Source organism: Carlito syrichta, unplaced genomic scaffold, assembly GCF_000164805.1.
Source record: "Carlito syrichta isolate Samal-C Ts95f unplaced genomic scaffold, Tarsius_syrichta-2.0.1 Scaffold314844, whole genome shotgun sequence".
Classification (NCBI taxonomy): Eukaryota; Metazoa; Chordata; class Mammalia; order Primates; family Tarsiidae; genus Carlito; species Carlito syrichta.
Genome location: NW_007258940.1, coordinates 213,847 through 229,566, shown reverse-complemented (window position 1 = coordinate 229,566; position 15,720 = coordinate 213,847). Strand labels below are relative to the sequence as shown.

At 39.5% G+C, this 15,720-nt stretch overlaps 1 protein-coding gene across 2 annotated transcripts in view; it reads right to left on the bottom strand.

Annotated features, from left to right (window-relative positions):
• NFKB1 (nuclear factor kappa B subunit 1) overlaps positions 1-15,720 on the bottom strand; it is a 122,360-nt gene that overhangs the window by 8,103 nt on the left and 98,537 nt on the right. For both annotated transcript variants that reach the window (XM_008072081.2, XM_008072082.1), the window contains 6 exons: positions 14,383-14,577; positions 12,907-13,048; positions 9,151-9,265; positions 3,767-3,968; positions 3,097-3,266; positions 2,735-2,837 (listed from right to left, as the gene is read on the bottom strand). In XM_008072081.2, coding sequence (XP_008070272.2) covers positions 2,735-2,837; positions 3,097-3,266; positions 3,767-3,968; positions 9,151-9,265; positions 12,907-13,048; positions 14,383-14,577 — 927 coding nt within the window. The remainder of the gene's footprint in view (positions 1-2,734; positions 2,838-3,096; positions 3,267-3,766; positions 3,969-9,150; positions 9,266-12,906; positions 13,049-14,382; positions 14,578-15,720) is intronic.

Genomic DNA, 15,720 nt, shown 5'->3' with positions numbered 1-15,720 from the left:
AGATTTGGACCAGCCTTCAGTTAGAGGAGAGTGCTTAATGAGAACCAAAGAAGGATCTTCATACTATTCCTTGATTTCACTCTCCCACTCACGGTCTGATCTATGAAGCAGTAAATGAAAACTATGGAGAAATTACAATGAACAATTTGCAGGACTGAAGGTTTGGAGGGACTAAGCCATATCTGTTGCTTAGGTGGCCCTTTTCATGACTCTGAGCTCAGGACTAGGCTTTTCATCTGAGTTTCTTCATTTATATAACAGAGAAACTGTTACTTTCTACTCCTTTCATGGGATTCTGAGAATTCAAGAGAAAGAATTTTTAAAAGGGTTATAGCTTCTTGTCTAAAGATATTTCTTAATTATAATCAGTGATTTCCAAAACTATTCATACACACTGCAGTTAGAATCTCTTGTTCAAGAAAAACCTCAATTTGACAAAGGAGAAAAGGCTGCTGTTTATTTGGGATATGATTTAACTTGTCAGAAAAGTATGACCTCCCCCTAAAAGTTCCTATATCTTTAAGATAATACTTTAACTTGCTCTATTTATAAACTATATACCTGCTAGATTAAAAAAAAAAAAACCATCTCTAAAGTAAATCAGGTAGGCCAGGGCAGGACTGAGATATCAATTTCATTAAACATTTTTGAGGTTCTAAACATGCAAGGTACTGGAGAGTCAAAGATGAGAAAGGATAATTTTCTATACTTCCCAGTATAGACCAGATAATTCAATGGAATCTCACCTGCAAGCCCACGAGCAAAGTAGGAGAGAGAAACAAAGCAGACAGAGTAAAGTCTGGAAGTTCACACTACCATGGTGTGATTCATAGCTCTGCCACTTAATGGGACCTAGAATGGGGCCAGGTAGTCTCTTTAGTCTGTTTGTTTGACTCTAAGATGGAAATAACAATAATAGTATCTATCTCAAAGGCTTATTGGGGATTAAATGAGACAGTGCGCATAAAGTGCCTAGCACAGTGTCTGCTATGCAGTGAGGTCAATAAACTTTAGCAATTTTTAGTGCCTTGTGCATAATAGTATTCAATACATGGCCCATTGCTTTTTTCCTGTTATTTCAATTTTTAAGAGAATTATCTTTCGTGTGGCAATTTTGAAAGAACTAGAAATTGACCTTCCATGTGACCCAGCAATTCCCCTATTGGGAATATACCCGGAGAAACTCAAATCATTCTACAAAAAAGTTTGTTGCAGCTCTAGTCACAATAGCAAAAACATGGAACCAACTATGTTGCCAGTCAAAGCTGGACTGGATTAAAAAAAAAAAGTGGTACATGAACACATTGGAAAATTATGTAGCCATAAAGAAAGACAAACATATGCACTTTGCAGCAACTTGGATGAATTTGGAGTCAATCATACTCAGTGATCTATCTTAGAAACAAAGAACAGAGTACCATATGTTCTCACTCATAAGCAGACCTTGAACAATTATAATACTATAAGAAAGGAACTGGTAGTAGTGGGAAACTATCAGGGGACGGGGGTAGGATTGGCATTTGAGGAAAACTGCTAGGGGAGGGAGGGGCACACCTCATCAACAAGGGTACCTGCACCATCACCGTTTGTATACCTAACCCTGAATTGTACCCCACATCTTTATAATAAAATTAACATAATTTAAATAATTAAGCATGTATAATATAACACAAGTAAAACATAAAAATAGACTTTCTAAACCACACACACACACACACACACACACACAAAATTTCTTTCTTAAGTCTTTAAATTATTTCTTATGTCAATAATCTTTTTCTTCTGGGGACTTCTGACATGATCTGAGACTGGTACCCTTCAGAATTCTATAAGGAATTAAACTCTACTTTATTTTTTATTTTTATTTTTATTTTTTTGAGTTGGAGTCTCACTCTGTCGCCCAGGCTGGAGTGCAGTGGCACACTCACAGTCACTCCAGTATCGACCTGCTGGGCTCTGGTGATCCTTCCACCTCAGCCTTGCAAATAGCTGGAACTACAGGTGCATGCTACCATGCCTGGCTAATTTTTGATTTATTATAGAGATGAGGTCTCACCAAGTTGCCTGGGCTGGTCTTGAACCTGTGGGCTCAAGCAATCTACTCGCCTCAGTCTCCCAAAGTGCTGGGATTACAAACTGAGCCACCCAGCCTGACCTAAACTCTATTTTAATAAGATCCTTTGTCACGGGAGTCAGCCTAAACAACCAAACTCAAAACAAATAGATTAAACAGGGTTAAAACCAGGATTACTAGGTCAAACAGTGCATCTACGGCTGATAAAATGTGATCTGCTGTAGAATTTTTTGTTTTGTTTATTTTTGAGTTGGACTCTCACTCTGTCGCCCACACTGGAGTGCAGTGGTATGCTCCCGGCCACTGCAGCCTCGACCTGCTGGGCTCCGGCAATTTTTCTGCCTCAGCCTTCCAAGTAGCCAGAACTACAGGCACAAGCTACCACACCCGGCCAATTTTTGATTTATTATAGAGATGAGGTCTTGCCAAGTTGCCTGGGTGGGTCTCAAACCCATGGGCTCAGGCAATCCACTTGCCTCAGCCTCCCAAAGTGCTGGGATGACAGGCTGAGCCACCGAGCCTGGCCTACTGTAGAATTTTTATTTACCCATGCTTCTCAATAGTAGGTGTGTGGTTTAAAAAGGTGACATGGCTGCTCTACTGAAGCTGGTTTTGCATTCCTGATAACATTTTTTATCAGTGAACACCAGACCACCTTACCTGCTGCTTTGAGAAGAGCTGCCAGCCTGGTGGACCCTCTCCCAGCTGCTATATGCAGAGGTGTAGTTCCATCATAGGTGATACTGTCCACACGGGCATCACCCTAAAATCCAGCCCATACAGGAAAGGATTAGTGGAAGGTTCTCTAGTCTTTTTGTCCCCACCTCCATTGAAGAAACCCCAATTAGAGATGCCAGCGGTGGAGGGAATGCCCAAGGGTGCTATTTTGAAGACTTGCATTAGTGTTTAAAATAAATAGGGTTGACTGCTGGGAGAAGAGTTGCTGACTGATGACTGATGTCATTCTTTGAAAAGGTTTCCCTAGATATCCCTTGAGAATTCAATGCAAGTATGTCCTTCACCTCCAGGAGCAGGCAGCCCGCCAAGGAGATGTTGTCGTGCTCCACAGCCAGGTGCAGCGCTGTGCGTCCAGACTTCTGCTCCTGAGCGTTGACGTCCACCCCGGCGGCTAACAGCAGCAGCAGACATGGCAGGCTGTTGCTCATCATGGCTAGATGAATGGCATTCAGACCTGTGTGAAGCACAGGGACAGTCATGGGGTGAGCTCACAAGATGACCCTCAGTGAAGCTAAAAGAAATAGTGAAAACTGGACCACTGGGAGGAATGCCATCAGGTTTTAGCACTTGAAGGACATCTAGTAATCTACTCGGGATATTCTTTAAAGGCACTATGAGTCCACTGTTCTGCATTTAAAGCCCGCAGTCTCCTATTATGTTCTCAGGAGACACTGAGGCTGAATAAACAATCTCTGAATAAATGATGCTTTATATACTTCAAGACCAGTGTTTGCTCAGGCCTCTGCTTTTTCCTTCTACTGGATGACTATTCCAAATCATCTTTAAAGGAATTAGCTACAGTAAGCGACAGAAATACCCACATGAGATGGTGACGAGTGAAAGCACTTTTGAGTGCAAAACAAATAAATTTGGGTGCAACTTTATAAAATATCTAGTAGTTATTTAGAAAGTGGATAGAGAAGGTTATACCAGTAACGTGTGATTGTCTCTTACCTTCCCCATTGGGTTGGTCAATAAGTAGTGCTGCCATTTTGTGCTTCAGTAGGATACTGAGAATTTTATCATGTCCTTCTTTGGCAGCTAGGTGCAAAACAGAGTTACCCAAGCGGTCCAGAAGGCTCAGGTCGGCACCAGCCCTCAGCAAGTCCTCCACCACATCTTCCTGCTTAGTGATCACTGCCAAGTGCAAGGGCGTCTGGGAGGTGAAGAAGGGGCAGGAGATTCACTGGTCAGTGGTGAACATTTATAACCAATGGCTTGGTAGCTGTCACTGAAATAGGCAGGGCCACACTGCAGGGCCATTTTTCATTCCCAGATTAACTCCTCTCTTTGCATGCGAGTTACTCTTGTTCCATACCATATGATAATAAAGCTAGCCAGGAGCGGTGGCTCATACCGGTAATCCCAGCACCTTGGGAGGTGGAGGTGAGAGGATTGCCTGAGCCCAGAGGTTCAAGACCAGCCTGGGCAACATGGCAAGACCTCATCTCCACAATAAATAAAAAAATAAGCCAGGTGTGGTAGTGTGCACCTGTAGTTCCAGCTACTTGGAAGGCTGAGGTGGAAGGATCACCTGAGCCCAGGAGGTAGAGGCTGCGGAGGCCACAAGCATGCCACAGCTCACAGAGTGAGATTCTGACTCAAAAAAAAAAAAAAAAAAATTTAAAAAGGGAGGAAATAATTTCAAATTAAAGTCAAAAATAGAGAAAGAAAAAAAGCATGTATGCTGGACTAACATAGCCATTCCAAAATTAGGATTTTATTTTATTTTTGATTGACAAATAATAATTGTATTTATTTATTGGGTACAATGTAATGTTTTCAGATATGTTTACAATGTGAAATGATTAAATCAGCCTAATTGACAAATCCATAACTTCACATACTTTTCACTTTTCTGTGGTGGATTATTTTTACATTTACAATTCTTTCATTTAAATCATCTAAGAGTAAATTTAGTTTTCTTAAATTTGTAGTAGGAATTATCTTCAATTGATAATTCTATATGTTAACAAATCAAATCAAAGCTATGGTTTCACTGAAGTTTAAATAAACTATTTAATAGAAACAATTAACAAAGGTGCCTTGATTCCATATTGACATGGAAAAGATATTACTAAATTTAAAAATACTGTTCCACAAACTGACTCCTGAGACCAATCAGTATAATTCTCCCACCTTCCATTCCATGAAAGGTGCTGTAGAATTCCAAATCAAATAACCAGGGTAATACAACTATTTCACTAAGAGGGGTCAGATTAACAAGAAAGCTGAACTTCTGATACCCAGTAAGTACTTAATAGTCCATTTGACTATCCTGCTCACAAACTAGTATTTCAGCAAATGCAAATAAGATGTTTTGAAAACTGTGTGTTTTCAAAATGACTAAGCCAAACACAATCACAAAGGTATGTCAGAAAACTTAGGTCACCGACAGAGAACAGTTTATATATATATATATATATATATATTTTTTTTTTTTTTTTTTTTGAGTTGAAGTCTCATTCTTGCCCAGGCTGGATTGCAATGGCATGCTCATGGCCACCACAACCTCGACCTGCTGGGTCTAGGTGATCCTTCCGCCTCAGCTTTCCAAGTAGCTGGAACTACAGATGCATGCCACCACAACTGGCTGGTTTTTGTGATTTAGAGACAAGGTCTCACCAAGTTGCCTAGGCTGATCTTGAACACCCAGGCTCAGGCAATCCTCTCGCCTCAGCCTCCCATAGTACTGAGACTACAGGCTGAGCCACTGTGCCCAGCCAGAAATATATTTTTATACATCTGGGTGCAGTACCTCACGTCTGTAATCCCAGCACTTTGGGAAATGGAGACAGAAGGATTGCTCGAGGCCAGAAGTGTGAGATCAGCCTGGAGAACATAGTGAGACCTTGTCTCCACAAAAAATAAAAAAATTAGCCAGGCACGGTGGCACATGCCCATAGTTTCAGCTACTCAGGAGGCTGAGGTAGAAGGATCAGTCTGAGTCCAGGAGGAGGTCAAGGCTATGGTGAGCCATGATTGTACCAATGCACTCCAGCCTGGGCAACAGAGTGAGACCCCAACTTAAAAAAAAAAAAAAAAAAGATGTACACAAATCAGTCTATTTCACAGGAGCCTAACTATGAGATCCAGCCTGTCTTATGACAATTTGCTTAAACTTTCCCTTTCACTGAGCAGTTATTGGCTGCAACAGCAGCAGCAGGTGAGTTACCAATACCCAGCTTATGTTGGAGACCACACAGTACAGGAGAATGGCAGGATTAATGATGAGCAGTTTGTCAAAATCTTAATTGTAGTGATTATTTTATATAGTAGAAACAAGACAGATTTTTGTTTTTAGGCCAAATTATTACTCTTCCTTATTTCTTTCATTTTCCAGAACAATCACCCTGGTTTGAAATGAAATGATGCCCTCAAAACTTTAAATGTTGTTGCCAAGAGCCTTCCTCTAAAAAAATAACTAAACCAAAGACATAAAAACTGTTTTTACCTGTGGAAAAAGCATCTTGGTAGGTGTATTGCATCAGATGAAGAGTACTTTGAAAGTGACTGAAGTTTAAACATGTAACAATAAATACACAATTTTTAATAAATAATTTCTGGGTTTTTTGAAGTTGCCCCCTGTGTAATAATATCAAATTTAAAATTTAAAAAAGGTTAATGCAAGGCAGGAGAAGTATATATAATGTGGATTATATGTAAGAGTATATTAAAATGTTTATGTATTTCAAGTGTATGTCTTTATGTAGTCAATAACTGGAAAAATACCTACAAAACAATAGTTACATAAAACAATAGTTACATTTGAGCTAGGGGACTTGTGCATTGCCAGAGAGGGCAACTTTAACTTTCCAATATATATCCTTTTGTACCATTTAAAAAACTAGGAATATATATCATATTTATTATCAAAACAAAAGAAAAATACATGCACAAAATCGCCAATAATGTTTTATGGAAACATATACAAATAAAACAGTACATATCAAACACACTAAGTGGTTGTCTATGTTGGGAGAAGGAGTTTGGGAGAGTGGAACAGAGGATTTAAGAGAATATTTTCAGAAAGATCCTAACTGTGCATTTGGACTATTTTGAGTGTGTTTCTAGAGGGTGGGTGGAGAGAGGGATTTGATCATGAGAGATGGTCACAGAAATAGACTAAGATTCATGAAAGATATTTGGGGAGAATATTTAAGGTAATTGCTAAATTATTCAAATGACTTAGAGAACTGTATCATTTTTCCATCAAGAACAGTTAACAGAGAATCTTTACAACAGATAATAAAGAGTTCAAATCTCAGTAGTTTCTAGTTCTCAAATCAGAGTTGCCACAGGATGCGTGTTTGAGACCGGGAAGGTATACAGGGAACAGAATCCATGATTGTTAATGAGAGTGGTGGTGAGGTGGGGAAGGTGGACCTGTATTCTTCTGAGAGTCCCCAAATAAGAATGGACAGAAGTTTCAATGGTGATGGTTTCGGGTTTATGTCTCTAGCACACTGGAGAGTCTCAATACATATAACCAAATGATACAGTGAGGAGTTTAGCACAGAAAAACCCATAGCCACTACTCTTGTTGTACTGTGTCCTTTGCAGATCCTATTTATAAAAGAAAAAAAAGTGACACCTTGAATCTGACCTATAGGCAATGGAGTTAAGCAGTCTTTAAGAGGAAGACCAAGCTGGGCTTGGTGGCTCAGTGCTGTAATCCCAGCACTTTGTGAGGCTGAGGCAAGTGGATTGCCTGAACCTGCAGGTTCAAGAACAGCAAGTTTGAGACCAGCCCAGGCAACTTGGCAAGACCTCATCTCTACAATAAATAAAAAATAAGCCAGGTGTGGTAGTACGCACCTGTAGTTCCAGCTACTTGGAAGGCTAATTCAGGTAATCCCCTCCCCTTGGCCTCCCAAAGTGCTGGGATTACAGGCTTGAGCTACTGCGCCCAACCTTTAAATACACTTTAAAGCCCATTTTAAAATGTGGAAATAAAAATAAGGAAATAAATAACTTAATTAAAAGTGAAAGAAAGTTGATTTTTATTATGAAAGGAAATTAAAAATGTATTTCCTTTAAAATAATTAAAACATTTCCTTTAAAGTGAGAAAATAAAAGTGACTCACAAATTACCTGCTTTAAAAACTGAGAACTGGAATAGGTATCTTTATTAAGGAAATAATTACACACAATTTTGGCTCTACTTTTGGAGTGAGCGATAATCTGAAAGAGGGGACTGGGCACTAGGACTAAGAAGGTGCTGTGGGTCAAGTGAAGGGAAAGAGCAAGATGAAGGTTAAGAAGGGGGCAAAGGCAGGAGAAGAAGAAGGTGGGAAGAAGGACTGCCAAACCCCATCTTGACCTTGTGCCAGGGTACTGCATCAGGCAGAAAGGCTGACTGAGGTCTCTGGGCTCCTGACACCGGCATCCAGGCTTTGCTTCTGCTCCAGCAGCTTCCATTGCCCTCACCTCACCCTGAAATCTGCACATGCCCATCAGGGGCCTTACTGAGCCTTCAGTGAGCTTCTTTGCAATGTTGGAAGCGCTCTGTAAAATAATTTCTCAAGTTTTTTTTTTGATTCCTATTTAAGTCTGATTTGGGCAAAACTCTGCTGTTCACAGTTTTCCTTACTTTGAGCTATCCTTCTGGTTTGTTTGTTTTTGTTTTTTGATATGGAATCTCACTCTATTGCCCAGGCTGTAGTGCAGTGACATGCTCACGGCCACTGCAGCATGCTCACGGCCATTGCAGCCTTGACCTGCTGGGCTCAGGCGATCCTTCCACCTCAGTCATGCACCAGCACGCCACCACAATAATTTTTTGATTTATTGTAGAGATGAGGTCTTGCCAAGTTGCCTAGGCTGATCTCAAATAGGTTTCTTTTTTTGAAAGAGACTTTTTCCTCTTCAAGCAATCTTTTTACCTTACTGTGTTCTGAATTCAGCATCCTTTAATTTGATATATGTACATTTAATCTGGATATTGCAAAGTATATTTCAGTTGACTTCAAAATTCTTTGAAATTATTAGCTTTTCAAACATAACTTTTTCAACTTTATTCTGACAGATGTGATATTTTTACTCTAAGTTCTCCCTCTTAAATGCTTCAATTCTTTGATTTTGAAAGTTTAAAGTCTGCATTCCTCCAGGAGGATGCTGAATTTCATTGTGGGGTGATTGCTATTGTACCCACAGATCAAAGGATCCTCATTCATGAAATAACATTCTCAACTAATGGGAGCTTTTAGGATATTACTTACCAAGAGGTTTTGTTTTTGCTACTGTTAACATTACTAAAAATAGCATGCATCCACATGTACAAAAAAATAAAAACAAACTGGATTTTCTTCAGTTGTCTTCTTGAGATTTCTGCTTACCTGGTACAGATCATTTCTCATGTTGATAATGTCATCAGAAATCAAACCCGATGTGACTTTTAGCAGATCCCTCACAAGCTGAGCATGAAGGTGGATGATTGCTAAGTGTAAGACACTGGAATGAAAATATAGTGGCAATAATTAACTAAAATATTAATAAGCAAGAAAAGATTCCCAAGATATATTTTGACTTGCAGATTGAATCTGGCTTCTCACACCTAGTCTTATTTGGCTCTAAATGTTTTGAATCTATAAAGTGTCTTGAACCTGAGGTGGAATGCTCTCTCCGAGGATCTGCCCTTCCCAACTGCCTACTCAAGGCTGCCACCCTTATTTACGGTCCCTGTCTGGCCTCTGGGTGCATTCGTCCCAATCTTTGAAGTGGAAATGCATCCAGGCTTCCAGGTCAGAAGCTTAATCCCAATTCTACCTCATGTACTATGGCTTCCAGTGTTTTTTCCTCAACCTTTTCCTTGAGTTTCTCTTACATACAGATTACATATGTAAAATGAATGTTTGGTACTAGGAATTGTTCAGAAAAATTCAGATACCTCACCTAGCCCTGCCTCTCTCCTCCAAAATATAGTGTAGTGACTTTTAAAGATCTTCCTAGATCTAAGAGTGGAGAATACTTTTAAATTGGAAGAAAATTCTTTTTTTTTTTTTTTTTTTTGAGTTGGAGTCATACTCCTTCGCTCAGGCTGGAGTGCAGTGGCATGCATGTTCACAGTCATCCATCCGCCTCAGCCTTCCAAGTAACTGGAACTACAAGTGCATGCTACCATGCCTGGCTATTTTTTATTTTATTGTAGGGATGAGGTCTCGCCAAGTTACCCAGGCTGGTCTCGAACCCGTGGGCTCAGGCAATTCACTTGCCTCAACCTCCTAAATTGCTGGGATTACAGGCTGAGCTACTGAGTCCAGCAGGAAGAAAATTCTTACAGCAAACTTCTGAAGAAACTAAGTGATTGTATTCCCCATCACCCCTGCACCCTGGTAAATATTCCCTCTCCCTCTTCCTGGAATGGTTTTGTTTCTTATCTCTGCCTGGGCAATGCCTACTCCATCCTTTATAGTGCAGTTCAAACCTTATATCCTCAGAAAACACTTTCCCAACTTCCTGGGTGGAGCAAGTCAACCCTCTCAAATTTACTGCTTGGATATGCAACTGTGAATTTCTATACTGTACATCTTTTTCCTTTTCTGGCCTGTAATCTTCTCAGGGGCAGGTTCTGTTTGAGTCAGCCTTACAGCCCTAGCACACAGTATAGACACGAAAATAAGAAAGATAGAAGAAACCTATGGGTTTATGCTATGAGGCTGGAAATATTGGTGGGTGCCAAACATCATGCCCAGGAATATAATTTTTTTAATTATTAGAAAACTTACTATTAAAATTAATTTGAAACAACTCAACAATAACAATAAAAGTGGCCATTACTAGTTGAGAGCTTTCATTTATCAGGCTATGTAAGCATTTGACATGCATTATCTCATTTACCATAACAAATTCTATGAGGGAGGTAATATTATCTCCACTTTTCAGATGACACCACTGAGACTTACAGGTATAATGTAACTCAGTAAAGGTCACACAGTTAGTAAGTGCTGCAGTTGGGATGCAAGCCCAGGCCTGTCTTACTCCAAAGCCACCTCATCCTACTCCATAGAGATGCAGACAAACGTCTAAGAGGATGACTGCTCCACAGTGTGACGAGTGCAGAAAATACTAAAGCATCCCACCATGGCACTACATCTAGGATTTGAGCTACAGATTGGATTTTCTCTGACTTAAAGGTATCAGGTGCCACTTTATTCAAGTCTCTTTCTTAGCAATAACAAGTATATTTTACTTGGGATTAACATTGGCATAGGAAGGCCTAAAAAACTAAATTGTGATTTGACTACTTGGTATTTTTAAATGGATGATTTCAGGGTTTCACTATTGACTCTTGAAATGTGATGCTCAAGGAAGACTTCTGAAAAGGGCCTAAAGTCTGACATACGCATGATACACATATACCAAGAAAAAGGTCATACTTCAAAAACTGCCTAAAAATTTCCATGTGCAGCTCAGCATTTCATAGCAGAAGTACATTCCCCCTCTCTCTCAAGTCTTCACACCCTTATGGGAATTTCCCCAATACCAGAAGGTTTTATATTTTTTTTCTTTATTGTATTTTCCATGATGACTAATAGCCATGGGATTCAGACTATTAGCCAAATATGTCAAGCCAAATGAAAACAAGAGGACTTAGCTGTGATGGCCAAAAACTGCCCCTTTGTCTATATTTTTAGGAGGACTCCTCTTTGGTCTCCCCAAGCCTCATATCTCCCTTCTGAGAGCCAGCTGTGTGAGTGTTTTTGGATCCTGGAAGGGGATGCTAAGTATTCATCATGACTTGGTCTGTCTGTGTGTTCCAGGGTCTCTAGGTATGTCAATGCGTTCTCCTCAAACACCCACTGGAATGCATGTACCTTGTATCCCTTTCTACAATCCTCCCTTCAAACACCAGCATTCTCTAACTTTTATGTGCTCATCTTTCTTAGACTTCTCAGTTCAGCAGCCCTCTAAAAATGTCACTTGAAACACCACTGTCCTGTCTTGGCCAACTGCTTTTTCTTGTGATTATATGCTATTGAATGCTAATTAGGCATTTAATTCAGAAAAAACATTATGCTGTTTATGGCCTTATACAAAGATGGTTGTATTGGTTTCTCTCATACTGTATAACAAGGCCAGTGGTTACACCACATCCTTGGTTATGCAGCAAGGAACAAGAACAAAGGTCTCTGCTTGAAACCCTGAGATTGGCACTTTCCTAAAGTGCTTGATTTCGTTTTTAAACCGACTAAAATACAGCACTCAAGAGCTCTTCCACAGAAAAACTTGTCTCAGTGTTCATGCTATTTTAGGAAGGTTTCAGATAAGGCACTTGACTTGAATGTGAAAGCTGTTGTCTCTTATTATTTTTATAGGCCTTTGAGATCATTTTAGAAGTCTCAATGAAAGGACTAAGAGAACTATTTTAGAAAGAAGCCAGTGGCTTTGCAAATGCAATCTCAGTAATAGCAGGAATGGAAGGCATGGTGTTTAGAATGCTTGACTCCCACACAATATGGGTTGGAGCAGTCACAGGATTCTGAACCAGTCACAGACTGGTGACCATTAGTGGAAGCAGTACAGAAGAGACAGACTGGTGACCATTGCCAGAGTCAGTAACTGGGAAAGAATGACAATTGCTTCTTAATCATTTTGTTTTTGTTGTTGTTGCTACCATTATTGGACTTTTTCTTGAGTATGCTATCATTAAAATGTATAGTTGATATAATAAATAAACAAAAAAAATGTATAGTTGGGATATTCAATGCTTCAAGAATTTGGCAGGACTCTTAACAATTCTCCAAATATTATTCCAATAAGTAAAGCAAGCCTTTTCAAAAAGTACCATTACCTCTACATATCTTAGTTTTCTTGCCCAGAGAGATATAATTTTAGTATATGTGCTGCCAAAATGAGCACAAGAGATGTACTTTTAGTTAAGAGCTCCAGCTACTCTACAGTCCAACAGGTGAAAGCAGAGGGGGAGGAGAAGCAAATTTTGCTACTCAACCTTATTGATACACCATTTTACTTGAGAACGTATTCCAGTTAGAGGGCCCAGTAAATTTGAAAAATACTTCTTGTCTCTAGCCAGTATAGAATGTTTTTCCCTCTTCCCTAAAGTAACCCATCATGCAGAAGTCCTGACTTACCTGTCCCCATTTTCATCCTGTACAGCAGTGAGATGGCGCTGGACAGCCAGCAGCATCTTCACATCTCCTGTCACCGCATAGTCAAAAAGGGCATTGGCATGCCTCTTGGCAAGCTGCATAGCCTTTTCTAGAAAGAGGTTATCTGCAAAGCAATGACCACAATCACAGTTGAGTCGTCTACTCTTGCTCTATGGGTTTGGCATGCTTGAGACCAAAACCACCAACTTCAGTGTTCTGATACTGCAACACATATCATTTTAATAGGAAATGCTCCATTCAGTGCTTTTGGATTGTGTCCACTAGAAAAGGTGCAATTGGACATTGGTTCACTGGCAAATAAAGCTAGAGACTGATGTAAAAACAAATCTATGGCTTGCTAGAGGAAAAAGTTCAAAAATGCCAGTTTTAAAACAATATCAATGTCTATTTTCTTAAGGAGAGCACTGAATCTCCAAATAATGTTGGATTTTACCATGATTTTAAATAACCAATCTCCTAGTGAAATAACCATTCACAGGAATCTTTAATAACTATTTCATTAGGCAATGTGTCAAAAAAGCATGTCTCTGCCAGAGACAGATTTTCAATGAGTCATTGGTGTTTTAGTAAAGTCTGTTCCCTTAAGGTCAGGGGATGGTAAATTGTGATCTTTGGGCCAAAACTTGTGTGACCTTCTTTTCTGTGGATCCCTGGCTAATCATGGTTAGTACATTTTAAAAGGAGTGTTTAAAAAAATACATAATAGAGACCATATGTGGCCATCAAGACTAAATATTTACTACTTTTCCTCTCATAGAAGCCTTCTGAGTACATTTTAGGATGACCCAGAGCCATGACACATATGGTCCAAAGTAAACACAGAAGAACATTTCCTCCTAATCCTACTTTTCAAAGAGGGCAACAAGATAGTTTCTTTCTTTTTTTTTTGAGTTCGAGTCTTACTCTGTTGCCCAGGGTGGAGTGCAGTGGCATGCTCAACCTGTTGGGCTCAGACCATCCTTCAGCCTCAACCTTCCAAGTAGCTGGAATTACAGGTGTGCACCACCACGCCCGGCTAGAGGGCAACATGATAAAAAGGAAAGTTCCTATTTTAAGGCAAAGTTCTACTTCAGTATGACAGTTAAGCTAGAATCTAGAAGGGGTGACTATTTAAGTTATAAAAATACTTCTCTATTATCTGTGGCAGAAAATAAGTTTATTATCTCTCACGATACCCTAAAACTGCATGATTATGACTGGAGAATGTACATGTAAATTTCTGTACTTTATATTCAAAGATAACAGGCGAAAATGGAAATCCCATTGTGAATAAAATGACCTGACACATGCTTTTCAAAAGGCATACAGGATTTTGAAGAGTACATAGAACCAGATACTGATGTATCATCTTTAGATTAACAGAAGATAAATCTGTCTTCTAGAAACAGTTTTTACACCAGCCAACCAACATCATGTATTATCTGTGTGCTCACTTGCCTTGAAACATAGCATTCTCTTCCTTGGATCCCAATGTATACATTAGAGTAACCTCATCGCTCCCATCGTGGGACTCTCCGAACTCCTTATCTTGCTCTGTGGTTACAGTGACTTTCCCAGAGAGATTTACAGCCTCTCTGTTATCACTGTTGTCATGACCTTCAAAATCATTTTTAGATTCAGTGTCTATTGTTCCTAAGATAAATGCAAAAACATCAGCTTTTTCTCGGTAAAATTTATTAAGTTATAATTCATGGTTTCAGTGTAGGTCAGATAAAGGTAAAAGACAAGTTTACTGCAAAAGGAAAAGAAAAATAATTTAAAATTCTTTTAAAAATGGTCATATCATAAAATGTTTTGGAGCTATTTTAAACTCTTCTAAAAAACTTTTTTATAAATGCACTTCTAAAAACTTAGATCTCATTTTGCTTATTTGTAAAGGAGAAAAATAAACTAAAGCTCTTCTGTGAATTTCAGGGAAGTGAATTTTTTTAAGTTCTTGAAAACAGAAAAGTCATTTTTTTCCTAATGATAATTAACAAAGAAAGTCATAAAGATGTGCTCTCAAGTCACATTCTCTAGTGTGGGAGTTAACCAGTGTGTCATTTCTGATCATGCTTTTTCAGGTCCAACTTTGTTATCTGACAGCTGCTAGAGAGCACCTAGATTTTATGGGCAGACCCACTTCAAATCCTGGTTCTGCTACTAACTTCTGTGTGCCTTCAGGGAATGAATGAACATTTCTAAACCTTAGTGCTTTCTGTCTATAAAATGAAGATACTAGTATTTTTCTTTCAGAGCAGTCATGAATGTTTTAGTGTAAAATCACTTGGCATGAAACAGGGTTTCAATTGGAGAGGCCAGGTGTGGTAGCTCATTCCTGTAATGCCAGCAGAGGCAGAAGGATTGCTTGAGACCCAAAGTTTGAGACCAGCCTGGGGAACACAGCGAGACCTTGTCTCTACAAAAAATTAAAAAATTAGCCAGGCATGGTGGTGTATACCCATAGGCTCAGCTACTCAGGAGGCTGAGATGGAAAGATTGCTCTGAGGCCAGGAGGTCGAGGCTGCAGTGAGCCATGACTGTGCCACTGCACTCCAGCCTGGGTGACAGAGACCTTGACTTAAATAAATAAATACATAATAGAAGACTTTATTGTATTATTTCTTCAGTGGGTACCCTAGAATGGACATGAAATACATACTATGAAATCATGGTATAACAACTGATACTCAGGGGACCCATTTGATGGAAAAAGACCAAGCCTATAAAAGCCAACATGGCTGGGCTTGGTGGCTCAGCCTGTAATCCCAGCACTTTGGGAGGCTGAGGTGAGTG